Below are 26,061 nucleotides of genomic sequence, written 5' to 3' on the forward strand. Positions count from 1 at the left end.
TATCTTTACATGACTGATGTCTAGCGATATCATTAATTTTTCTTTAAACATATACTTATTATAATACTACTTTAATAACGCATGCGCAAGACTATTTGAATCCAAACCCTCTGGAACCTTTATACTTTTATTTTAGTTCTGATACAGTGAGCTTAAGTTAAACAACGTCCAAAATATATTCCAAAATAATATTTTTTAATTTCTTATTCTAAGAAAGAATTTAAAAATATAGTTTTCAAATTGAAAATTAAAAAATTGGTGAAAAACTTATTAGGTGAAAAATAAATGTTGATCAAATAATTGAATGATTTGTAATAATGGCAAAATTTTTAGCCACAATCAAAGCAATTATTACTCGATTAGTTTTTGCATCTCATGGTTTTATTGCAATTTGGCAAGTAACTACATTTAAAAAGAATCCTTTATTTTGGTATTTAAGCTGCCCAATTCTAGTATTATTTTTTGAAGGAATTTTCACACTTACTATAAAAGAAAATCAAGAATGGAAATGGTAAGTAGTAAAAACTTATTTATTAATATGTAAATAATATTTCGATAATTATCTATATGTATATATGTAAGATATGTAATATAGTTTTTAAATGACAATAATAATCTTTATTAAAAATAATTAAATCCAAAATAAATTTTATTTCAATTGTATAACTAAATAAAATTATTACTTTTATGTTTAAAAATCACATTTTATTTATATTTCTATAAATACTTAAAGACACACACACACACACACACATATATATATATATATATATATATATAATTATATATAATTTTGAATTATAAATAAAAATAGAAAAAAGTTATTATAAAATAAATGTATAAGATGCATTTACATGCAATTTTTTTAGTATATAATATGGAATAAAACCAACCTAATTTTCTCTTGGAAGGAAAGGGCGTGTTTTTATAGGTCCGTCTCAATTTGACAGTCGGAAATTGGAACATTAGTAATAGGAGTGAAATGAGATACAATTCGCTATACATAAAAAATTATCGATATATAAAAAGAGCTATGTAATAGTGACCTCTTTTTTAGTTGTATTATGTGATTGATCGAACTTATGTTCAATAGAAATTATATTTTTTACTATTTTTAAAAATGATCAATACATTAAATTACAAATAAATGAAAGAGCACAATGCTTAAAATATAAAATATAATATAAATTTTAAATATTTTATACTATTAATATAATAATAAAAATAATAATAAATATTAATTATAATAATAAAAATTGTATAATTTTAATTAATATTTTTTATATTATATTTTATTATAAATAATTTATTATTTATCTTTTTTATCAATCAAATAAAAAATATTTTAATAATTAAATAAACTTAATATTAAAGAAACTTTTTTATTTTAAAGGTTTTGTCCTTCAGTTTTCTTATATCTAAGCAGTGTTGTTCCTGCAATATGGCTTTTAGAACTAGATAAGGTTGAGAGAAGATTAAAAACATTCGAAACGAATGTGAATAAATCCGAGAACTTGGATTTAACGAATCTGGCTGCTAAAGATTTAAAACATTTAGAAAAAGCATTAGGAGTAAGTTCAATTTATATTTCGTTTTACAATCAAAATACAAATTCGGACAATAATATTATAGAAAAAAAGAATTAAAAATATTTTAATACGTTATTTAGGTGAACATACATTTACCTAATATAAAAATATCAAAAGAAACTTGGGTAACTCTAATTGAACAATTTCTAATGTTAATTTTAATCATTGGAAGATGGATGTTACCAAAAGGAGATTTAACCAGGGATCAACTGAGTCAATTATTGTTAGTATATATTGGAACAGCGGCAGACATAATTGAATTTTTTGATTCCTTTAAGGAAGATCGCATAGCTCGTGAACCTGTCCTAGTTTATTTAACTTTGGGGATTTGGGCGTGGTCATTGATGCAATTCACGGTCGTTTTAACGGCTACTAAGTCTCGGAAGTCTAGATTGTCATCCGGAAATGCTGTCAAAAGAAGAATACACACTGAAACTAGTTGTTGTAGCATAGATGTTTGGGGAATTACTTTAAACATGATTTTACAGGTCTGTTTACTTATATAAATTTTCTAAATCATTAAACAAAAAAAAATTATATGGTAAAATTAGAATTTTAATAATTTTGTTTTTCATTTCATTTTAATTAAACTTTAATTTAAAAATTTAGTTTTAACTAAATTATTAAATATATTAAATATCTTATTTTATTTGTAAATTTGATGAAAATAAATCTCATGAAAATCATAGTAATGAATGATACATTATGCAATTTAAAATTAATTATATCATATATTGATTATATTTATTTAAAAGATTATATTTTTTAAAAAATATTACAGGATGGACCATTTCTTGCATTTAGATTGATTTTAATTATCCATTATCGCATAGTCAGTTATATGAATATTTTCTTCACATGCAAGAACACTCTAGTGATTCTCTTACAACTTTATCGACTGTATGTAGTTCAAACAGAAAATAGGAGCAAAAGAAAGAAGAAATCTGAAATATCGAATATCAGTATTATATCGAGGGAAGATATTCATAAAGATGTAAAATACAAAATTTCCGAAGAAAAGCGAAGAAAAAAAAGAAAAGACAAAGATATAGAAGCTAATTACACAGAAAGTGAAGAAACAATAGAAGAAACAGATAAATTTGATTCCTCTCCGAGAAATATTAAATCTTCAAAAAAGTACAAAATATTAATTTTTTCTATAAAAATTCAATAATTAAAAATAATTTTATTTATTATTTAAATCTTAAAATTTTATAGAAAAACACGCCAAGATACTGGATATTCTACTTCTAGTTCAAGAAATTCTGGAAAACATGAGAAATCTCAAAGAAATAAGAAAAAAATGTCACATGGAGAAAGTTCTAAAATTGAAATTTTCAGTGATGATGAGAAACAAAAAAGAAAAATTAACAGAAATTTATCGATAAAAGGGAATAAAAAGTATACGGAAAGTATTAAAATGAAATCTAGAAACGATGATTCTAGTAAAAGTTCCAGCAAGAGTCGAAAATGCAAAGAAGATAGTGAAGAAGAATTAACGACGGAAGAAATAACTGATAGAACAGTTAGTGAAGAAAGCGAATCAGAATCAGAAAGAAAAAGGTGAATAAATTAATAAATTATCAAATATACATAGTAAATAAATTAAATAAACTTTTTATCTTACATCTTTTGATTATTTTAGAATTTAATAAAACATAAAAAATTAATTATTAAACAAAAGACATTACGTATACAACATTATGTATATAACTTATTATAGTTAAGAATCATTATAATAATGAATGATTTATTAATTAACAAATTGAACAAATTTGTCTATTAAATAGAAACTCCTATAAAAAATATTTTTTTTCCACTTACATACTTTTATATGTATTTCTTTCCATATGGAATCTTTTGTAAAGAAATTTCTTAGCTAAGTTAAATATCAAATATAAATAATTTTAATAAGATGATTATAGAAACTTTTTGTTTTTTGTAGGTACATTTATAGAAAACGAAGACAAAACAGAGACTGACAACGATACCTCGGTATAGTCACTCTCTTGTTTGTCTATTTTGCGATCCTCGTTATTTGCATGCTTTTTATACACGCTGGGATCAACAATGGCGTTATATTAATAACAAGACTAAAGAAAACCATCTATACTAATTAATTTCTTTGCACTTTAATTATTTTATACAACAAAAATTAAAAAATTGAATTCTTTTTATAAATATAATTAATTATTAATAGAATTTAATTTATTAAGATAGATGCCAATATAAAATACTAAATATATTTTAAAGTCAAAATTGAAGTGCAAAGAATTAAGAACAATAAAAAATTATACTATTTGAAAACTCAGCACTAGAGTAGTTTAACTTAAAATTGTAGTTTAAGTATGAGTTAGAAATTAAGATTATTTTAATGTAATTCCATTTTATATAATTAACCATTAATTAAACTTACTTTATATATAATGTAATATCTAAACTGTGTAAATGAGAATGATTGAGAAATATTTCTACTATCTTAAGTTTTGCTTGATTAATAAAAGAATGAAAATATTTCTTCTCAAATTCATTCTCATCATATCCTAATTAAAATATTTTTTTTAACAATTACAAAAAAAAATAAAATTAATTAATCTTTCGAAAAATAATTGCAAGATTCATTATCATAAAATTAAAAAAAATTAATCTTGCAACTAATTGTTCTATATAACATAATAATTCATGCAATTAAATCATTACAAGTTTCCAACCATTGTATACTCTGTGCAGCATCTAAGTTATCAATATAATTAGCCAAATCATCTTGATGAGTTCCAGTGGCGGCGCAATATAACATGGCCGTATCTTCTAATAATTCTTGTAAAGATTGAGTTTTCATTGTTGTTGTATCTACGCTAGTGTTAACTGTCGAAGTATTTTCTTTCTTTTCGGAATTCATTATAGATGGTTGATTTATCTGAACCATATCTAATTGTTTTGGAATTTCAATTTTTTTATCAGACGAAATTTCTCCGGTTGTTTGGTCCATTTTAAATAATGATTGTCCGTTCAGAACTCCCAAAGAGTGTTTTTTCTCATTAGAATTACTTTTTAGATCTTTTAATTTCTCCACAGTTAAGTGAAATCGCCGCCATTTTCCCTGAGGAAAGCTTATATTTACATTTTTATCCATAATACTTTCTTGGACATCTTGTTTCATGTTTCCTTCTTTATTACTGAGTTCTTTAATCTTAATATTTTTCATATTATTACAGAAAGTTTGATTTTCTATGGCTGGCTTTTTTAGATTACTTTTATTATATTCTGAAAGAATTTTCGCTATTTCTGAGGTCTCACCGGCACACCAAGTTTTACTTATACCACCAGACATCGTCTTAACGTTCACCTCTCTGCATGTTGTCTCGTAACATAATTTTTTTTCGATCGAAGATGATTCTTTTCCCACTTGAACTTTATTCTGTTGCATATTATTCAAAAGATATTTTGTTACTGTAAATTCTACTTTATTCCCTCGTTTTACAGGCGTTTGTTTTGCATTCAACTCTTCATTAGATACATTCTTATATATAGATGTTACTTCACCTAAAGTTTCTTCACTGGCAGGAAATTCATCTGCTTTATTCACATTTATATTGCTTGTAAATGGTTTCAAAAGTGGTGTTTCTTTCGAATCAGGAGGATTTACTAGAATAAAAGGACTTTTAGAAGATCGTATTACTTCCTGGATCTTCATATGTCCTCCTTGAAGTGTTTTTAGATTGGTAAAAGCAATTGATTTCGACGAATTAGCTATGTAAACCTTCTGAGTTGGAAACAAACGCGTTTTTGGAATCTGAGCGAAGCTCTTAACATTTTGTGGGAACATAGTAATTCCGCAATTATCAAGGAACTTATTTTCTTCAACTGATTTCTGTAAATTTTCCTTAAAACTAACAGAGGATTCATGTTTAGAATTCCGATCAACGATATTCGATTTAGACGGCTCTTTATCGATTTCTTTAGAAATATTAGATAAATTTTTACTATCGTTTAACATATTTATCTTTCCTTCTACATTCATTTTATAAGTTGGTGTCATTACTTGCGAACAATAACCTAGAACGCAGTGAAAACTTTCATGCATGCAACTTTCAAAAGATTTATTCTTTTCGGATGATTCCATAGAAGGTTTTTTTGTATTCTTAGAATTCGGACAACTTTTATTAGATTTCGTTTTTTTGTCTCTTTTTTTTTCCGTAGATGAAGAAAGATAATCGCAATGAGGATCTACGGATACCACTTCTATTTCCGGTCGATCGATTATTTCTCGATAAGAGAGACCATCTAAACTCGTAAAGTAACGTCCTAAATATTCTGCAGCTAGACCAATCTGAAATATATAAATTTAATTGATATTTATGTAAAAATAAAAATTACAAATAAATCTTATATTTAATATTTTTTTTTTATTTAAATTAGATTACCTGTGGATGAAATACTGGTCGTTCATGCATACCATGAACTGGCCATTCTTTCCATTCTGTTTCATCTTTTAAAGTAGGTGCTTGATAAGTTGCTCCCACATTATACATTTTACGAGTAACAGATCTTGTGTTCATATAGGGCATCGTAGAAGATTTTCCACGTTTAGTAGGTTCAGAATTGAAGAGCATTTCCTTCCGTTTTGCAGAAAGCAATCGTTGTCTTGGCCGAGAAAAATTTTTATCTGGTTCTTTTTTTGTAACACGTATAGGATTTCTTCTAACTTCCGTGGTTCCACGACTGTAATTAATTTTTTAAAAAATAATAGAAAAATTAAGGATTAAAATATCTTATATATTAAAATCTTAAATATTCTAATATTAAAAATATTACAACTCGAAAATTTATTTAAAAAATTTGAATAATTTGAATCAAAATCTTAAAAAATAAATATTTTTTTCTGTTAATTAATATTTCAAAAAATTTTGAGTAATTAATTACCTATATATGATATATATGATAAAAATATTTTTAATGTACAAATTCTTATATATTATACATAAATTTTATATATTATGAAAGATAAATTTAAACTATTCATTATAAGACCATAAAAAATCTATAAAACAAATGACATTATTATCGTATTCCATTTTCTATCCGCTAAATATTAAATAGAATTTTGTAAATAAAAATAAAATCCTTAATTTGATTACATTAAAGACCTACTTTTTTCTCGTAGATCGATAAATCCTCTTAACTTTCGTTACTCCATTACTTGAAGTCGATCCGCCACTACTGATTTCCGTTGAATCCCGCACGTAATCACTATCATCCTTATATCTCTTTTCTTGTTTAATAACTATTGTTCCTGGAGGCAGCTTTTGCAAAATTTCTATGCCCTCATAGTAATTCTGTGCTACATTACCTAGCTCGGTCGATAATGATCCCAGATCAAGTTGCTTCCGAAGTGCCATTTTGGATCGTTCGTCACTCAACTCGAACACTCGTTCATCCTCTTGTTTCTCATCCAGTTCTTCATCTTGCTGCTGTCGTGAAGTTCGATCGTTTTCTTTTCCTATCACAGCTATCACGCTCACGTCATCGTCATCCTTGTCATTGTTAAAATTTTTTTGTTTTGATCCCATTTTCTTTGAATCTTCCATTCCGTTTCTTAAAAAAAAAACTTATCCGAATATTTGTAAGAACACATAATTTCTTTATATAATTTGTCGAACAATATTTTCAATAATTTTGATAATATATAAATATTGAAATCAAAATATATATATGTAAAACATATTTTTCAAAAAGAAAATCAATCATCGGGGGTTATGTCGAAATATATAAGATTTTCTTCTAATAAATGTACTATTATATTGAATAATAGTCTTGAGATTTCTTGGAAACACTTGTCAATTAAACGAATTTCTTCTTATTTAGAATGTGGTTAAAGAAAATCTAACCAATAAACTTGCTCAGGACACGTGTCACATGCTTTTGTTTTCAATAATGGGAACAATAGTGTCATCTGGTAATCAGATCTTGTGTTCAGTAATACTGTGAAATAGGATATTATTTTGGAATTAGATTAGTTGATCGAGAGTGCGCTGTGAACCTTGTTTATATATATCTATTGAAAAATTAATTTTTGATATTAATTAAAGATTATAAAAAATACATATAAACATAATATCAATATATATTTTAATAATCATTTCATAAAATATATTTATTATAGAATTATACATAATTATTTAGAAGTTATAAAAAAAAACGAAAATATTAAATAAAGATTATTTGATTTTATCAACTTACAATTATAGAATATTCTAAATATAAATTATTAAAATAAAATATATTTAGATTACTAAACTTTCAATATATATGTAATAATATTTACAATGATAATGTAAGAATTAAAACAAAAAAAAACTATGATTTATTTTGAAATTTAATTGAATTAAAATTTATATATAATTCTAAAATAAAATACTAAAAAATACTAGGAAATTTAATAAGAAATGAAAACACAAAATTATAGCTTCTTATAAGCGCTTATTTTATTCCAAATAAAATACTAAAACTAGAATAGCTATTCCCATTTTACATGTACACGCGTGTACGTTTATTATATAATTATTTATATATAGAAATACGAAATATAATATCATTGTTCATATTGCACGTCCAGACTAGAACTGAAATGTATACATATGTATTTATGTATAACATTTTTTGGCACTCTATTCAACTGGGATTTATTTACAAAGAAAAGGGAAGAAAAAATTTTTTGTATATTTTAATTCATATTGTCTGTTGTTAGAGCGAGTGTAGTTAAGACTGATCGTCGATTCGGATTCACGCCTAGATTTTCCCAATTTATCCATGATAAACGTGCTGTCAAATCTATAATAAAAAAATATTTAATTATAGAGTTATAAATAATAAATAATTGTTATCATTATTTCATTTCAAATAAATTATAGCTTTTCAAATATTTTCATATTTATATAATAGTAAATTTATATATAATAGTATATAATAGTATATATATATATGTTTTAATAGTAAATTTTAATTTAACTAAATATAGAATAAAATAAAAAATTGCAAAATAAATTCTCACCGCTAGTATTCCATTCGGCACGTTCCCCATTTATTTCTCCTCTAAGGCACCTTTCAACGTAAGTTAATGGATCAAGTCTAGCAGCTAACACTTCTCGAAGTAGTGCAATATATGCTATAGCCAGACGCAAAGTATCAATTTTGGACAGCCTCTTTTCGTATGGAAACGTTGGTACATGTACTCGAAGCTCGTCGAAAGCCGAGTTGATGCTGCTAAAAATCGCAATCACACTGACAATCTGTTTCACATCATTCTCTGATTTTTGTTTTGTATAATTTTCAAGACATTTGATATAATTTTTCGATTGAAAGAAAAAATTTAAATAAGTGAATTTAATATAACTTACTTACTTTTGACACATAACTTTTTAAATAAATTTTATATTACAAAAAAATATCGATAACTTTTAAACTTATAGTTATTATTTATATGAAAAATAATATTAGTTCATTTATAGTTATTTATCTTATTGTTATTATTAATATTTGTAATTAATAATTTATGATTATCAGTTTTTAAAATTAGAAAGTTAAAGTTTTAAAATTATAAAATTAGAAATTTCATTGAGAATAATTTCTCACCTCAGCATACGTTTTCTCTCACGTATGTTGGCGGCATGTCGTTGAATTCTGTAGGGACTACCATTTGGATAGTATCCTTCTTCTACACCATTTATCTCTGTATCGTTATGATCTAAAACAAAAATAACGTAACAAATTAGATTTAATACTAAAATTTATGTATAAATATTATATTTTATTTTTTATTATCAATTTCATCCTAATTATTATATATTTAAAGCATTGAAGAATATAATACTTAAATATATATACTTAAATATTGAATTTAGGTTTTTAATTCAAATTATTAATCGAATTACCAGGTGTAGAAACTGGCATATGATAATGAAGAGGAGAATGAGTATGTGAGGAGGTGTGTGCAACGTGTTGAGTAGATCTACCCGCATAAACGCAAGAAGGCAGCTCTGCCAGATCTTCCTCGCTAATATCACTGCTTGGGCCCACATAATATTGATTACTATAATTTTATTAAAAAATCTTTTATTTTTATTTATATAAATTATTTATTAATCAAAATATAAATATGCATATAATATGTTTCTTTAAAATTATTAATTTTTGTTATATAATAAATAACAAATTATTTATTATAAGTTACTATATTTATAATAATAAATAAATAATAATATAAAATATTAAGCACTCTTAAAATATTATGAACTATTAATTTATATATAAACATATAGAATTTTAATTAAAATAAATTAACAAAAATTTAAATAGATAGACTAATTAATTTCTTTTAAAAGAATTAAATACTAATAAAAATTAAGTAAATAAATAAAATTTATTTTGATTCTTTATAAAAAAATAGATAACATATAAAATTTCACAAAAGTTTCACCTAGTGCAGGCTACAGTGGAATCAGCCGCTCTGGAAGTAGTACCAACACGATGTCGCATCCTCTGTCCTCTATCTTCGTACTCGTAACTCGAATGATTCGCCATAGATATTCTTTCTTCTTACCAGCTCATTAATAACTTCAATTGCAATCCTCAAATTAACACGTTTACTATGTATAATGCCATTCTCATACTTTTAGAATAATAATTTATATTATCAATGTAAGTATGAAATAAAAACTAAAAAAATTACGAAAATTGTGAAATAAAATTTAATAATGATAAAAATTAAATAAATTTTAATCTTTTTTAATATTTCTATATGTTATCTATATTTTTTCGATATAATTTTGAAGAAAAATATACATTTAATAGATTTAATAGTAAAAATATATTCATTTAATAGTACTTAAAAGATCAAAAATTTTTAATATAAATTTACAAATGATATTTAAAAATTGAAGTTGAATATTTATAGGTTACATACAATCTTAAATGCAACTAATTCAATTGAAATTTCTAATTATTTAATCTATCTATCTTTTATTAATCTTTATCATTTTTCAATCAACATTCTATTTTTTATCATTATCCAACTCGATACTCTATTTCATTCAATTATTTCTACTTTTAAGATACATTCTTTTATATTAAAATTTAATTTGATAAAAATTTATAACATATAAATTTAAAATGTTAATATTATTAAACCAATCAATTTAATTGATTTCAAATTTTTTATTTTTGCAATTAGAATTATTCAAATGCTATGGCATTTAATGCAAATTAATATTGATTTGTATTTTGTTACATGAATACTTTTTTTATAATCTCATAATATCTGTTTCACTAACTATAATACATCAAACCTGCAACTTATCAAAATACCTGTCTAACTTCTTTTCAATAATCTCTTCCCAAAAAAATTCACTATTAAAAACAAATGTCTATCTTTTAATTGTAATCTCAATTCACTACTAAAAGATAAATGTCTACCTCTCAATTATAATTTTTCCTTTTAATTAATTATGATAAGATTAACTTCCAGTTTCCCAAGGATCACTTCACAACGATTGGATGAAGGGAACCAAGGATACACGAGAGCAGCAAAGGAATCAGACTATCCTCAGTGTCCCTGGGGAGGCTGCTTTATATATCGGAGGTTGGTGAAACGGTAAGGGGATGATCGATGCAACCCCTGGGCGGAGAATCTAGCCAATCCTGAACGTTCCAGAGTGAAACCTATCCTCGACCCATCCAGCCATTGGTGGATCGTTCAACAAGCAAAGTGCAGACCTCCAGTTCTGCGGATTATTGTTACTGCCCGGTCTGAAATTTTATTTCTATCGTTTTCCATTCTCCTACCATTTGGTACTCTCGGTAAAATTGTTCAACGGCACCCCTCCTCTTTTCACAATTTTGTGGAAATTCGACCAACCAGGAGACATCGGAGGAACTCTTCTTATAATCTGAAAAATTTCGATGAGAAATTATTTTTGAATAGGAAAGTTTTTATTATATACATAAATAAAATAAATTAATGATCGTAAATATACGATAATTCTTTTTAAATTCTTTTTGTTTATAAAAGTTTTATAGTTTTATAAATGAAATACTTTGAGAAAAATTTTTTTAAGAAAGTTGATTTTTTTTATTTAATAAAAAATGTATTTTTGACATTTAATTCTCGTCTTTTATTGAAAAGAAAAAGTGATAAAGTTTAAGAAAGTTATTTTATCTAAAAAAATGTTCATAATTATTCAAAAGTTTTTTAAAATTTTGTCTAAAAATAAGGAACATGCTAAAAAACTTTATATGATAATGACTACTATTATCATATTATTATATGATATTACCACTATATAATAATGAATATTATATGAAATTAAAATCTTAAATATCAATAAACTATCATAAATAGAAATAGAAATTATTCCTGTTTTTTACTCAATTTTTTGATGTATTTGATTGAATTTTTTAATATTTTTTAATAATTTATTTAAAATTAATTTTTTTAAAAAGTTAAAAATTGATACTGTTGGAAATTTTGAAATATTAAAAATATAAAAATAATTATTTTTTTAATTATTGATATATTTAATTCTTTAAAAATTATATAATGTAAAAGATATAATTAATAAAATAACTATAAAACAATAATTCAATAAATTTAATTATTATATGATATTATTATATTATTTATGTTAATTAAAAATATATATGTAAGTATTATTATTTTTTTTAATACTTATTTATTTATTACATCATTGTAAATCATAATATACTTTCCCAAATTATTGTTTTTATTTGGTTAAAATAAATTTTATTATATCCTACAAAAAAATATAATTACTGGATTATTATTCACAAAACTATTATATTATTATATTCATGTTATTTATATTAAATGAAGCATAATCAAGGAAAACTGACAGCCTGAGAAAGAATATACAGCATATTGTAGAAAGCAACAAATACATAGCTTCCCCTTTATCAGCGATCGAGCATCCCAGAATGAGAAAGAGAGGTTATGCGATAGACAGAGTGCTGAATGGGCCAATATTCAAATGAGACGTGTTTAACGGACGCACAATGAGAAACGCGGCGGCGTTGGTGGTGATGCAATTATGCAAGGTGTTAATACGATCACAATACTGGTTTGCTAGGGTTCTATTTAGCTAACTGGCAAAGTTTTGTCGACATCTAGGTTGAAAAACGTGTAACTGCTCGCTAACAGTCTCAAAGTGAATTACTATTGTCAATCGTCAATATATCTATTATACCAGATCTGCCAACATAATTAGGATTAGCCGTAGAATGCATGAGAACGAACATTTCGAATGGAAGAATTAAAAATTCTTTTCATATTTCGATATTATCTAATGATTGAAATTTAACTCGATAGTTAAATTTTAATAATAGTAGTTAATGGATTATATTATATAATATTAGTGAAGAAATTTGATTTTCATAAAGTTGTAAATTTTTATTTTATAATTATAAATTTTTAAATATACTATTTTTTATATTTAACTTCTTAATTATAGAAAATTTAAGAAATTAATTCGTTAATAAGTAATGAGAAAAATAAAAAAAATTATTGAAAAAATAAAAAATAAAAGTATAAAAATTATTAAAAATAGTCATCGTAATATTAAGGTTAAGTTATTAATTAAAATATTAGAACAGAAAAAAATTCTAAAGCAGGAAGTATTGTAATATGTTATTTTATCCAAGATTGATATTGATAAAATCTTTAAATATCATTTCTGAGCAGAGAATACACACCAGATGCGATTCAAGTGTTAGTTTTACGAGTATCAATTCGCAAATGTTCAGGAGCGTGCCGTTTCGAGTATCACCATGACAAATTTCAAGAGAGTATTGTGTCGCCACAAACGATTATTTATCTCAATTTGTCTCACAGGCGGGGAAAGAAAAACTTTAATCGAAATCGAGCTCTTCAATATTTTTATTTCTTTCAATTTTATTTTAACCCATCTACAAATTATAAGAATCGATCTTTTAACTAAATAAAGTTCTAATAAATTATTATTTATTATCTACATTATTATCATTATCTAACTTTTAATTTTTAAAGTTTAAAAAACTGACATTATTACACTAACTTTTTTTTTATAATTAGTTTCTGAATTTATATCATTAGAATCCTTATTATTTTTTAATACAATGAAATACTTTTATATCATTATATTTCATCTTCTTTATTTCTAATATATCTTTTTAAATAATTAAATTATCCAATTAACCTATAAGTTATGTACATACATGTATGTAACTACATATAAATATGCAAGTAAGTACATACGTATATTTCTTCTCTTTTTTTTTTCCAGATACAAAAAATACCAAACAACCACAGATATCCAAACATTTAATTAGTGATTACATTATTTCTAAGGATCGAAAGATCTCTGTCAGCACCAGTTCGAGCAGGATACATATACATATACAACTACTGGAACAACGGGATACCATACCAACCCTTCGATAATAGAGATTTCACACCGCGGGCCCTATTTCGATTCTCACAGTAGGGGTCTCATACTCTATCGAATATTTATTGTCCAATCAATGTATACGTTAATTTAATAAACGTATGGTCAATTTATTTTCCGACAGAAGTGGAGAGTGAAACGCGTGCCTCTAAGTATCTGTTTATAGTCCCTGGGGATCAATTTGTTTGCCAAATTATTTATTGGTCAAATATGCTTAGGTGGAAGCTGTTTTCAGTGATAGTAGCACCATTTAAACCACGAATATATTTGAATTGCGGTTTGGGAAAGGTAAACTCGAGATTTTTCATGGTTCTCTCTTATTCTTAAAGATCTTTGTTTAAATGAATTCTTTTCTAATAATTTTCAATGCATCTAGAATGAATGTAAATTTACTATTAATAATTCAAATTTATTATTACAAGATTTATAATAAATAAAATTTTAATATTTAATTATTGATTAATTTATATCTTTATTTTTCATATATTTAAATATTTAATAAAATTTTAATTATTATATTTTGATAATGAAATTCAAAAACAAATTTGTATCTATTAGAAACATATTTTAACTTTTATATCTATTCAAAGTAAAAGTATATTCTGATGGTTCAAGATATCTTTAAAATAAAATAGAATAAAACTTTTCATGAAAAGTTTCAATATTCTTATTTAATGAAATCTGTTAAACATGACTTGACAAATATAAAAATGAAGTTTAGTTTATATTTAATATTAATTATTCATGCTGATTTTCATATAAAGAAGCAAAAGAATATTAATATTAAAAAAATTGAACTTTTTTTCCAACTTTTTTTTTAATTCTATAATTTTTTAGAATATTTCTATAATTTTTTTATATTCTTTTGTGTATTTTATTATAATTTTTTAAAATTAATTCCATATAAAATAGAAAATTATGATTTTTATTACAAAAAAAATATCAATTATTTTCATAACGTAACTGATTTGCACACATTTTTTAAATCAATTTTCAAGATATACTTAGTAGTTTTTCTTTTGAAGATTATCATTAAAATCTTTTGAAACGGTGACAAGTCGCCGAACCAGCCTAGAATGAAATATGCGGAGCAATGCAATTGACGTCCACTGCCACAAACTGTGTGCAACGACGCGACACTGAATTGCGGCCTATCGACGGTCTGACGTTGAAAAGAGAGCCTATCGATGGAAAGAGAAAAGAAGTTTTGAACAAAGAGAACTCAGAAATATACGAGGGACAATTGCGAAGAGAAAGAAGAAAAATGACTGGAAAAAATAAAAGAAGATATTAGGAAAATATGATAAAAAAAAGAAATAATAGAAAAAATATTAACAAAAAGAAATAATATTATAATAATAATAAAAGAAGAAAACTTGTACATTATCCATGGATCTATTATACTATGTATTAATCTATTATGTTATGTCTGTAATTAAATTATAATCTAAATAGTATCTAAGAATACAAAATTTTAATTTATAATTTTAATTTCACATATCATTTAATATCAACAAAATTTTCTAACCTCTTTGATGACTATCTTACAATGTTTCAGGTGTTCACCAACTTATCCAAACTAAAGAGATTCAAATCTGTTTTTATTCTAACAAATTAATCTAATGAGGAGCGGAAATACAAGAAAAAGAAAATAAAAAAAAAAACAAAAAATACAGCAAAGTGAGAATACCTATTTCCTTGTCTTCCTTGTTGGCTGCCACTTTCTAGTGCCCCGAAGTCGTCCCATTGGCAGTCACGTGCTGCAGCGTGCCGACCTTTTGTCACGGGCTCGGTCTCTACTTTGTCCCAAACGGAGGGAGGATCGTAGAGATTCAACGTGTTAAGACACGTGTACCAAATAGGCTTGGTGACCCAAAGCCTGTTTGCTCCGACCAAGAACCACCGTAGAGACGGTCTAAAGTACAATGAAGCGTGCGGTTCTTTAACTGTCCTCCATTGGAAAGATCAAAAATACGAGAAAAATTAAATGGTTAATATATTTCTATTTTTCATCTTTTCCTCTTATTGAATTTTGATAAAAATTTGTATATTTTAATTATGTAATCTGTTATAGATAGATAATTTATATTTCTGTTGTAACTATTAATTTCACTTTTTATTCACAATCTAAGTTTAATTTAGATATTTTTAATTGCAAAAATTTGAATCAAATTATTTAATTTTAAAATATTTCTAATTTTTTTGTTTACCAACCAAATTCAAATCTAATCTAAATAATGATTAATTATTTAATTATCTACACTATTTAAGAATTAAATCAATCTTAATTTACAATCTTTTTAGTTCTCAATATTGAATATTATTAAATATATTTGCTTACGTTCTTAAAATTAAACCACAAGAAATTGTCTGTAATCCCACAGTATCGAAACTCTGTCGTTGCTTCCTTCACTGAAAATCCAATGTTTCGTGCGATTGTTCGCACGCGTTAAAGCTACCGAGCGAAAACGTCAATTTTCCTGCACCGGTTATCGGCGTTCACCTTCGGCGATGGAGGACCGTTGATTGGCACGAAAGGTATCCGTTCGTCACGACAGAGTGTTGCAAAAAAAGGAAGAGACACACTCAGGTGTTAGCGAAGACAGAATATGAAAGACAGTGTCAAGAAGAAACGAACAGAAATGGATATTCAATTCAACTTAATTGCGTATAGGGGAAAAAAGAATTGATGGCACGTGAATTTCATTTGATAAAAGATAATTAGAGACAAAACCTAAGAGAATAAGAGAAATATAAAAAGTAAAAGAAATAATATTAAAGTTTCTCTTTTCATTATCAAGCCTTATTAATCTTTTGATATTTTTTCTTATAATTGAATTAATTGGAATAATTACTAATTTTATACATTCAAATTCATTTTGTGATTTAGACTATTCTATCTAATTTTAATTATTATTTTTTAAAAACTAGATTTAAAGTTAGAATTCTTAAATATATTTAATATCTTCTAAACAAATTCTTAAAATGTTTTCAGTAATTTTAAGGAACTCTTTCTGCTTCATGATTGAAAAATGAAAAAAGAAAAGAATATAAAAAAAAAACTATACTATTAGTGAGATCGTCATGGAAAATTGGCCGTGCAATTCTGCTTAACACTGTCGATATAAACATACATGTCGGAATTAATGATACACCGTTTAGTTACGCGTCAGTTGATTTTCCCAGGGCACTGCTTTTGTGCCTAATATCAGATGAGGGAAGCAACCTATGGGGCACTGTAACCCGCCCGCTCTGGCGTACTCTTCAATATGTCACTGTGGCTAATTTTAGGGGCACACCGTCGACCACCGACGACAAAGTCGATTTCTTTCAGTGGGTTCACATCCTGTGACCGATTTTCACTAGATTTATTTTGCCTCATTGGAGCACTTGAGAGTTTTAGTTTCATTTTGACTAAATAAATAGTAATATGTCTCCTGGAATAATAATAAAATTGAAAATTTGAAGACTAATCATTTAATCTTGAAATTATTGAACTGTTTGGATTTTAAGGTAGCTTTTATAATTTTATTCATAGTTATTATAATAATTCTTATTAAAAAATATTATGATTTTGAATTAACTATTATAGATTAAGCTAATTTATTTTTTTTAATGATTTTTTATAATTTATTTTTATATGAAAAAAATGGATTTTAAAAATTAATAATATTGTAAATAATAATTTTGCATTTTATATTAATATTAGAGTTGGTTAAGAAATACATTATAACATTTTAATAATAATATATATCTTTAAAGTAGTATTAAAAAATACTTGTATAGAATTCCTTTAAAATGATTTTTATAGCTATATTCATAGTTATAGCATATAGTGTTACTTCAAATTAAAAATTTATATTTTAATTTTCTTTTTTTCAATAAAATAATAAATGCTTTAAAAACTTTTCATTAAAAATAATAATTGCAAAAGTTTGAATTAAATCTGGATATTAAATTCGTCATATCGAAAATAATCATGAAAATGATGACTATCAAAATGAAAATGATTGATTATCAAGTAACAATGGAACAGATTCGAATGTATTGAACGAGTCAATATGTTACATAATTGTCAGATCAGTTAATTACCTCTCTTCAGGCAGTATCATTTCCATCTTGTTCCGTAATGAGATAATAAATGACAAAAGATGATTATCGATTTTCAAAATTAAAACAACAAAATTGTTATTATAAAACAACAAAAATATTGATTCCATATATATTTTCTGAAAATGGAGATTTAATTTAATAACATTTATCTCATTGATGTCATGATATTTTTACTATTATCTGAATAATAATTTATCAATAATTTTTATTTATTTAGTTTTTGTTATTTTTACTATACTAATTGTATTTTTTTATACAATCAATATTGCAAATTTCCATTTAAATAATATATTTTATCACTGAATCTTTAAATCGGAAAATATATAACGTGAAATTTGTACATTAATCACTCTCTCACTTATTTAAAAATTATCTATAATTTAAAAATTTATTTAAAAATTATCTATAAATAACAGAATAAAAATCGACATTTTAAACAACTTTTTCCTCTTACGAAAATATTAAATTTTCCTTCAAATTTACGGAATAAAAAAGTAATTGAACGATTAAAATTACAAAGACGATGTTATAATAATAGATACTAAATATGAAGTATATCATTCTCATTATATAATTTCGATTGACTAAGAGTTGTTTTATATTTTATTTTTGCATTCCGCGGATTCAAAATATTCGTGAAATGTTTAAGCTTATTATGGATTGATGTTGAAATATTTCAAATCCATCAAAATCAATGAGAATAATTAATTTACAAATTTATCTTATAAATACTATAACAAATGTATAAATCTTAACATCTTTTCATTTCTCTATCTCTTAATTTCTAATTCTATCTTTAATTATATTATCATTAAGCATAAAATCCTTCAAATTCACTAAAATTTAATAAATAATCTTTTTACTTAATACTCACCAATGTTTTAAATCATTTCTCTAAATTTGAAATCTATAAGCTTAAATTTGAAAAGCAACATCTATGATTTCATAATTTTTTCCAATATTACCATTTTTAAAATCTTTTAAATCTATCATTATTATTGCATTAAAAATTCTCTCTATCTCAATGCCAATTGCTTTCAACCATGTTATGAATCTTCAAACTGAATATCTATAAACATAATATATAATATATTAAAATTATAAATAAATTATATAAAAAAACTAAAAATACAAAATTCTCATATTTTCTCTAATTTTTATTATTATAAAGAATAATATTTTCAAAATTCATTAAACAGAATTAAAGAATCTTTCTATATAGTTTTAATATTTTCCATTTCTTTATAACCTAATCTAAAAGCAAATAAAATGATCTGCACATTTATAGTAATGTAAACTGTGTACACGAAATCAATATAAAGTAGGTAACGCTGGCTACAGAAAGATCTCATCGATCGAAGAGGCAATTAATTACGGAAGATGATCGGTAATTAACAGTAACTGGTGCCGGATAACGTTCATACGGCACGCTGATACGGAATATACGACACGCAGCGGCTGTGACTGACTCTTTATGGTGGGGTATGCTCGTGACGTGAATTATTAGCCCTTCGGCCCTCGAGACAGCCACCGGGGGTAGGTTCATGAACGGGCGTGGCTTAGCCGACAGGCGTGGCCCGGACGCCACTCTCGAAAAACCACCAGTCACCCGCTCTTGTGTACCATGGAGATACACGAGGAATTGATTCTGTAAAGATATTTTCTTTCTTATGTGTATTTATTTCTTATAAAATAAAGATTTACCTGTTTACTTTTTAAGGATTAAGGAAGCAATTGACATTATATGATATAACTTCTTCAAATTCTTAAAAAAAAGATAAAGAAATTTAAGTTAATATAATATTAATATGTAATTTAATTGATTTTGCAAATCTTTAGAAATAATTTTTTATTAAGAAATATAGAATGTTTGAATGTTTAATAGAAAAAAAAAGAAAAATATAAAAAGAATATTGTAAAATTTTTTCAAGAATTATTCTTATATTTTCTTCAGTCTTTGAAATTTTAAAAAATATTGAATGCTTATGGAAAATAAATATTAAATAATATCATATATCATATTATAGAAATATCATATTATAGAAAAATAAATTTTAATTTTTAACTTATTTGATTTGTAAAACAAAAAGGTTAATAAGTTTTTCAAAAATTAATTTTATATTTGACAATTGGAAAAAATTTAAAAAATCTTAAAAAAATAACCTTTAACTTAAATTTCAATAAGGACTTTTGTTCTTCAATCAAAAATTCATAAAAATTTAAAATAAAATCTTCTCCTGCAAAAGATTGTGATTTCCATGTTTGATGAAATCATAGTGGAAGTTCTACTAGTTCAAGGTGGTTTCCAATATCTTGCACGGGACGAGCAAGTTATACAAGTGGAGGAAGGGAGTTATGAGGATGGAGGAGGGAAACAAATGCAGAAAGAGACGGGTCGAAATGTTGGGAGGGAGATGAAGCTTCGCCATCCTCCCAAAGCTCTGTGCTCGCGTTTGTACAGTGGTAATGGGCTGTCAGAAGCAGACGTTCGCTGCTCGTGCCTTATATACCAACACCATTACGCTGCTCCTGGGTCGGTTTCTATCGGCTTGCTCGTATTATCAACCCCTCTGATTGCGTTCTTCTCGTCTCTCCCTTCATTCCTCTCCTTCGTGGCCCACCCTTCGACCAACCGCTTCCTTCGATAACGTCTTCCCATCGTTGTCTAACTATATATAAACTGTATTCTGAATTTGGAGAAGGATCCAAAATGGAGAACAGTTGGATACACTTATATATTACACTGTTGTCTTTTATTTTCACATATTTTTTACTTTTTAAAGATGAAATTTTTTATTCATCATTCATTTTATTCATTCATATAAATTATTTATTTTCTGAGTAGCTAGAGATAATATATAAATAAATATTAATTATATTATATTATATTAATTAAATATTATTAAATAAATATTAATTAAAGTTCAAATAAAAAAATAGTGTACTTAATCATGATTAGAAATATTTTTAAATTCATATTGATTTTTAATATCTCTGAATATATTAATGTATAGTACTTTTTTTTATCTAAATATTTGGCTTTCAATTATTTTGTTATACTCATTTATCTTTATATATATTTCATATTATATATATATTATTATGTTTTATATTATATTAAATATATGATATATATATTTCGAATTAAATTTACTAAATTAGAAGAGATATTAAAAATAGATATATGAAGATAAAATTTTAAAATCATATTTATCAATACGTACATAAATTCAAAATTATAAAAACCTCATAATCAATAATCAAAACATCCCATTAAAAACATAATTTTCTACTTGAAAAATTATATTGTAATAATTTTATTTAATTTTAAATAATATAAATATATGATTCTATCATTTATATTTCATTTATTTTTAATTTCTTTCGTTATATGAAGAGTGAAAATTCTCACTTGAGAATTCGATTCATGCCACGTGTTCATCGACCATCCCTCAATGTACCTTTTCCTCCCGCAATAATCAATACTGGGAGAGGTTTTCTGCACAGGACTAACTGGTAGGCTGTTGGTCTAGATTTCAGCATGAAAAACAATACGAATAAAAAAATATGAGTTCGTCGGAGTTGTATCCTTGAAAATTTTCCACTTTCTATTCATTCATCTCATTGTCAATAATAATAAATTTTTTCAAATTTTTCATAAATTTCTGCAGTTTTTTTTCAATATTATCTTTTTGGAAATAATATTAAATTTTAGAATTAAACGTGCTTGTGAGAGATAAGACTTTAGATTATACATCACATCAAAAAATAAATAAAATCTTTGTTTTTGTTATTTTTTCATTTATTGAAAATTAAGAAACTTTTAATATAATATTTATATTTCTAAAAATTAAGAAATAAATTAATAGATCTTAATTAATATTTTAACGTGATAAAACATTTGATACTATTACAAAATAAATATTTTGAATATTTCTGTTGAAATAAAACACTAACTATTTCTATATATATATAAAACCTATAGGTATTATTTGTATCAAAAGTACCATCTAGTAATCACTATTGGTACTATCATTTACACTTTTAACAGCGGGAATTTTTAAACTTCAATCTTTCAATCAATTTTTTATATTTTAATAATCATATTACAAAAAATTTCTTGAATATATTTAAAACATTATATAATACTTTAATGAATCAATTAAAATTTTATAATACACATTTATTTTGGATTTTTGAAGGATTCATAATAAATCATAAACTATAAATTTCATGATGGTATATCTTTTGTGCAAATACTCAATTAGCTACATCAACATTGCATTGTTTTTGTTTTCAATCCCAATATTGCATTCAGTATTTATTTTTATTAAATAATTTGTGATTTCTATAGTGCATATAATAATCAGCATAACAATTTAATAAGTAATAAATATATATCTCAGTTTAATTATGCGTTCAGTAGTGATAATCATTTAATTGATTTTAGAAAACTTCAATAACATAACCATATAATATTGAAAGATCAAAGTTCCTTCAAATATTTTAATATATTTTTTTCTCGAAAATCGCTACTTCGTGTACGAAAAAGACTTGAACATGATTGGATAATTAAATGCTTTTGTTACGCAAGGTGCTCATCAATTTGACACTTCTTGCTATAATTCTTGTTTTATTCTACTGTTATCAAACATCAAATGGTATACATTGGACATTGCACAGTGAACAAGAAAATGCATCGACTATTGAGTCGAGAAGTTCTAACGACGATACGATTACCACATCAATGTTATTGTCAAATAAAAAGATTTATTATAATGTCTGGTGTATATTCACAAAAGTTGCTAGTAACTCTCCGATGAAGCGAAAATTTAAGATCTTTGCAGAATCCTTATTGAAACTATCTTCTGTTGATATTGCATTTCATGTAATGACCGATAATGATAGCAAAAATATTGCTGAGAAAGTTTTGGGAAACATTCTCTCATCCACTGGAAAATTTATGAAAGTAAAAATGATTTTATTTTAAAGATTTTGAATTTCTTTTTAAAATTTTGAAAATTTTTCAAAATTTAATTTATTTTATTATTATATTATTTTAGATACAATATTATGATGTACATAAACTGGCATTACAATTGGAAGACATAGTGTCTGTTATGTCTCCACATTTTAGCAGCAAACCAGGAACTTATTATTCAGATGCATTATTTTTCCTGTCCTTGGGTCTACATCGCATAGCTCCAATTGAACAAAAGGTTGCAGCAATGTTTGATGCTGATACTAAGTTTCGTAAAGATATCAAGGAACTTTTTGAAGAATTTAATACTTTTGGAAATCAAGCATTATTTGGTCTATCTCCAGAACTCACTCCAGTTTATAGACATGTTTTATATCTGTATCGTAATAAACATCCTAATACATTATTTGGAGAACCTGCTAGTTCAGGTGGTTATCCTGGTTATAATAGTGGAATGGTACTTTTTAATCTTGATAAATTACGAAATTCTACAGTTTATGATAAAATTGTAAAAAAAGAAAGTGTAGATACAATGACTTCAAAATATCACTTCAAGGTAATGGATTTTTTATGTAATAAATATAATCTATATTTATTTGATTTAATATATGAATATTAATTGTAAAAATGCATTACAAAACTGTTGTATTTTCAACTTGTTTTTAGGGCCATTTAGGAGACCAAGATTTTTATACTCTTTTAGGTATGGAAAAACCTGAATTAATTCACACTATTGATTGTGGATGGAATAGACAATTATGTACATGGTGGAGAGACCGTGGATACGCGGATGTATTTAAGAATTATTCAAAATGTGATTCAGAAACAAAATTGTGGCATGGAAATTGCAATACTCCTATACCTAATGATTAACATTAATATTATATATTATAATTATATTTTATGAATATAACAATATCTATTAGAACGAAAGTTACAAACTATAATTATTGTTAATGCAATTGTAAAAGTTTAAAAATGGTACTTGTTGCCATTCTAACATATTTTTGGAATCTGTGATTCTTTGATAATACATATCTTCCCTTACAGTGGCAATATTAAATATATATATATTAACTAATAAATTTATTTGTTGCAATTGAAATTATTTTTAGATATTAAACAATATATTATATATTTTATATTATATATATATATATATATATATATATATATATATATTATATAAATTTAAGTTGAACAAAAATTATCAAACATTATTTTTTAAAATTAATTTTATATTAACTGCCAAGTTCATGTTCTATAACATGATAAGTGCTAATTTTATACAAATATAAAAAATTATTAGAAAAAAAGTGAATTGTATAATTTTAATTTTTTATGTATAACAATTTATATATTTTATTTGCAAATAAAAATATTCAAATAAGAGAAGTATGTTTATCATTTTAATCATTGTTTAATGATTATATAATGTTATAATCTTCTTTAAAGTTGTTTCTGAAATAATAATTATTTAAATAAAAACCAGTGATTTCTTTAAATTTTTAATGGAATTTAAATAACAACATATATAAATAAAATCGCCATAATATATTTTTACGCAAGAATAATAATATTAAATACAATATTAACACATTGTATGCTATTTACAGTATAGAATACGCCCTTGATAATTACCACGATGATTGCCATAAAAATATTTCTTTTTAAAGATCATAATTCATAAAACAAATATATATCTCAAATTTAAATGTTAATAGGTAATTATAATATTTTTTTTGTTGATTCTTCTGAAATACTATTGTTAATATTATATTAACAAAATAATGTATTTTTTCATATAATTATTGAAATTAATATCATTACGAATTGCAAAAACATGTTTAATGGAACAAATTTTTTTCTCTTTTTTTTTTATTAATAATAAATGTTGCAGGTGCAAAAAAAAATTAAAATTGATTATTTATTAATCTTTCAATGTTTGTGTAAACACGAGATAAACGACGATTTCTTTAATTCTATAAACATACATTCGAAATATATCATCATAATTATAATTATTTTCAACTTATACGACTGACCAGATTTTTTCTCCTTCTCAAAACAAAAAAAAATATCCTTCATAATTATATATAATATATCCTAATTGTATCTAAATTCGTTGTACGATATGTAAAATAAAAGATGTCACCTTTGGTCCCAGTGATAGAAACTTAATGTTAATCGTAAATAGGAAGTGTTAGTCAACATTGACTCAATCATTCAAACCTAATCTATTTCCGATTCATTTTCTATTTAGATTAGGCCTGAATGGCTGATCGAACTAATAAAAGAAAAAAAAAAACTTAACAAAAATTACGTAGACTGCGTCATACAATGAGCAACAATGTTTCGAAAACAAACCTAAATAGGTCCGTTGAATATTTAGACACGAAAATATTCTTCTTATCGCCTCAACGCGTAAACGATATTTACATCATCGATTTTTTTTTATTGACAATTCTGCTTTTTGATTGTCCCGATTTTTTACACGCGATATTTACATGTGAACGAATAACATGTAATTAATAACGAGTCGATTTTTACATAAGTCAAACGAATTATTAATAGGAATGATTTCGAAAAAATTATAAGTTGGACAATCGAGAAGAAGAACAAAAATAAGAGACAAAAATAAATGATTATTCGATCGTGATTAAAATATATATGAATATAAGATTCTTGTTCTCTTTTTTCGATAATTGCCAACCATTTCTTTATCACTCAGACTATGATATAAAGCACCAAAATATCTTTTTAAGAATGCCAGTTCTTTTCGATATTATCCTCAGATGGGATTATTTTTTAACTTCTGAAAGAAGTTAACATCTTTCCGTTGCCTGCAATTATAAATTTTTGAATTAAGCAAATATGAGAATAA

At 24.8% G+C, this 26,061-nt stretch overlaps 5 protein-coding genes across 18 annotated transcripts in view; 2 read left to right on the top strand and 3 right to left on the bottom strand.

Annotated features, from left to right (window-relative positions):
• Window positions 1–196: 196 nt before the first annotated feature.
• On the top strand, window positions 197–4,104 carry LOC100871973 (transmembrane protein 26). The gene is made up of 6 exons (XM_012485002.3): window positions 197–511; window positions 1,394–1,571; window positions 1,670–2,077; window positions 2,371–2,726; window positions 2,808–3,152; window positions 3,535–4,104. The coding sequence occupies exons 1-6, from the start codon at window positions 318–320 to the stop codon at window positions 3,569–3,571; spliced, it is 1,518 nt and encodes a 505-aa protein (XP_012340456.1). The 5' UTR covers window positions 197–317; the 3' UTR covers window positions 3,572–4,104.
• Window positions 1,566–7,544, bottom strand: LOC147658502 (uncharacterized). Of its 4 annotated transcripts, none has more exons than XM_086917332.1 (5): window positions 6,940–7,513; window positions 6,741–6,882; window positions 6,014–6,311; window positions 4,301–5,919; window positions 1,566–1,997 (listed from the first exon to the last, which is right to left on the bottom strand). In XM_086917332.1, the coding sequence occupies exons 1-5, from the start codon at window positions 7,175–7,177 to the stop codon at window positions 1,985–1,987; spliced, it is 2,310 nt and encodes a 769-aa protein (XP_086773458.1). In that variant the 5' UTR covers window positions 7,178–7,513; the 3' UTR covers window positions 1,566–1,984. The 4 variants fall into 4 exon arrangements, with proteins under 4 accessions (XP_086773458.1, XP_086773459.1, XP_086773457.1 ...); XM_086917333.1 differs by having other exon boundaries at window positions 6,741–6,861; window positions 6,940–7,470; XM_086917331.1 differs by having other exon boundaries at window positions 6,741–7,544.
• Window positions 7,545–8,052: 508 nt separating this feature from the next.
• Window positions 8,053–17,458, bottom strand: LOC100871849 (uncharacterized). 7 transcript variants are annotated; one of them, XM_086917348.1, is made up of 9 exons: window positions 17,239–17,458; window positions 16,425–16,586; window positions 15,774–16,029; window positions 11,061–11,533; window positions 10,066–10,216; window positions 9,521–9,678; window positions 9,222–9,333; window positions 8,641–8,852; window positions 8,053–8,420 (listed from the first exon to the last, which is right to left on the bottom strand). In XM_086917348.1, the coding sequence occupies exons 5-9, from the start codon at window positions 10,167–10,169 to the stop codon at window positions 8,314–8,316; spliced, it is 693 nt and encodes a 230-aa protein (XP_086773474.1). In that variant the 5' UTR covers window positions 10,170–10,216; window positions 11,061–11,533; window positions 15,774–16,029; window positions 16,425–16,586; window positions 17,239–17,458; the 3' UTR covers window positions 8,053–8,313. The 7 variants fall into 7 exon arrangements, with proteins under 7 accessions (XP_086773474.1, XP_086773480.1, XP_086773478.1 ...); XM_086917354.1 differs by lacking the exon at window positions 17,239–17,458 and having other exon boundaries at window positions 8,641–8,849; window positions 9,521–9,651; window positions 10,066–10,202; window positions 16,425–16,753; XM_086917352.1 differs by lacking the exon at window positions 17,239–17,458 and having other exon boundaries at window positions 8,641–8,849; window positions 9,521–9,651; window positions 16,425–16,753.
• Window positions 17,459–22,434: 4,976 nt separating this feature from the next.
• Window positions 22,435–24,282, top strand: Xxylt (Xyloside xylosyltransferase). The gene is made up of 3 exons (XM_003692585.4): window positions 22,435–23,165; window positions 23,260–23,733; window positions 23,844–24,282. Exons 1-3 carry the CDS (start codon window positions 22,773–22,775, stop codon window positions 24,048–24,050), a joined length of 1,074 nt encoding a protein of 357 aa, XP_003692633.1. The 5' UTR covers window positions 22,435–22,772; the 3' UTR covers window positions 24,051–24,282.
• A 390-nt stretch (window positions 24,283–24,672) lies between these two features.
• Window positions 24,673–26,061, bottom strand: part of LOC100871729 (uncharacterized) — a 58,648-nt gene continuing 57,259 nt past the window's right edge. For all 5 annotated transcript variants that reach the window (XM_086917359.1, XM_012484918.3, XM_086917355.1 and 2 more), the window contains one exon: window positions 24,673–26,020. In XM_086917359.1, coding sequence (XP_086773485.1) covers window positions 26,003–26,020 — 18 coding nt within the window. In that variant the 3' untranslated portion in view covers window positions 24,673–26,002. The remainder of the gene's footprint in view (window positions 26,021–26,061) is intronic.

The sequence above is a fragment of the Apis florea genome, unplaced genomic scaffold (genome assembly GCF_048593485.1).
Source record: "Apis florea isolate Af1SG1 unplaced genomic scaffold, ASM4859348v1 contig_2201_pilon, whole genome shotgun sequence".
Lineage (NCBI taxonomy): Eukaryota > Metazoa > Arthropoda > Insecta > Hymenoptera > Apidae > Apis > Apis florea.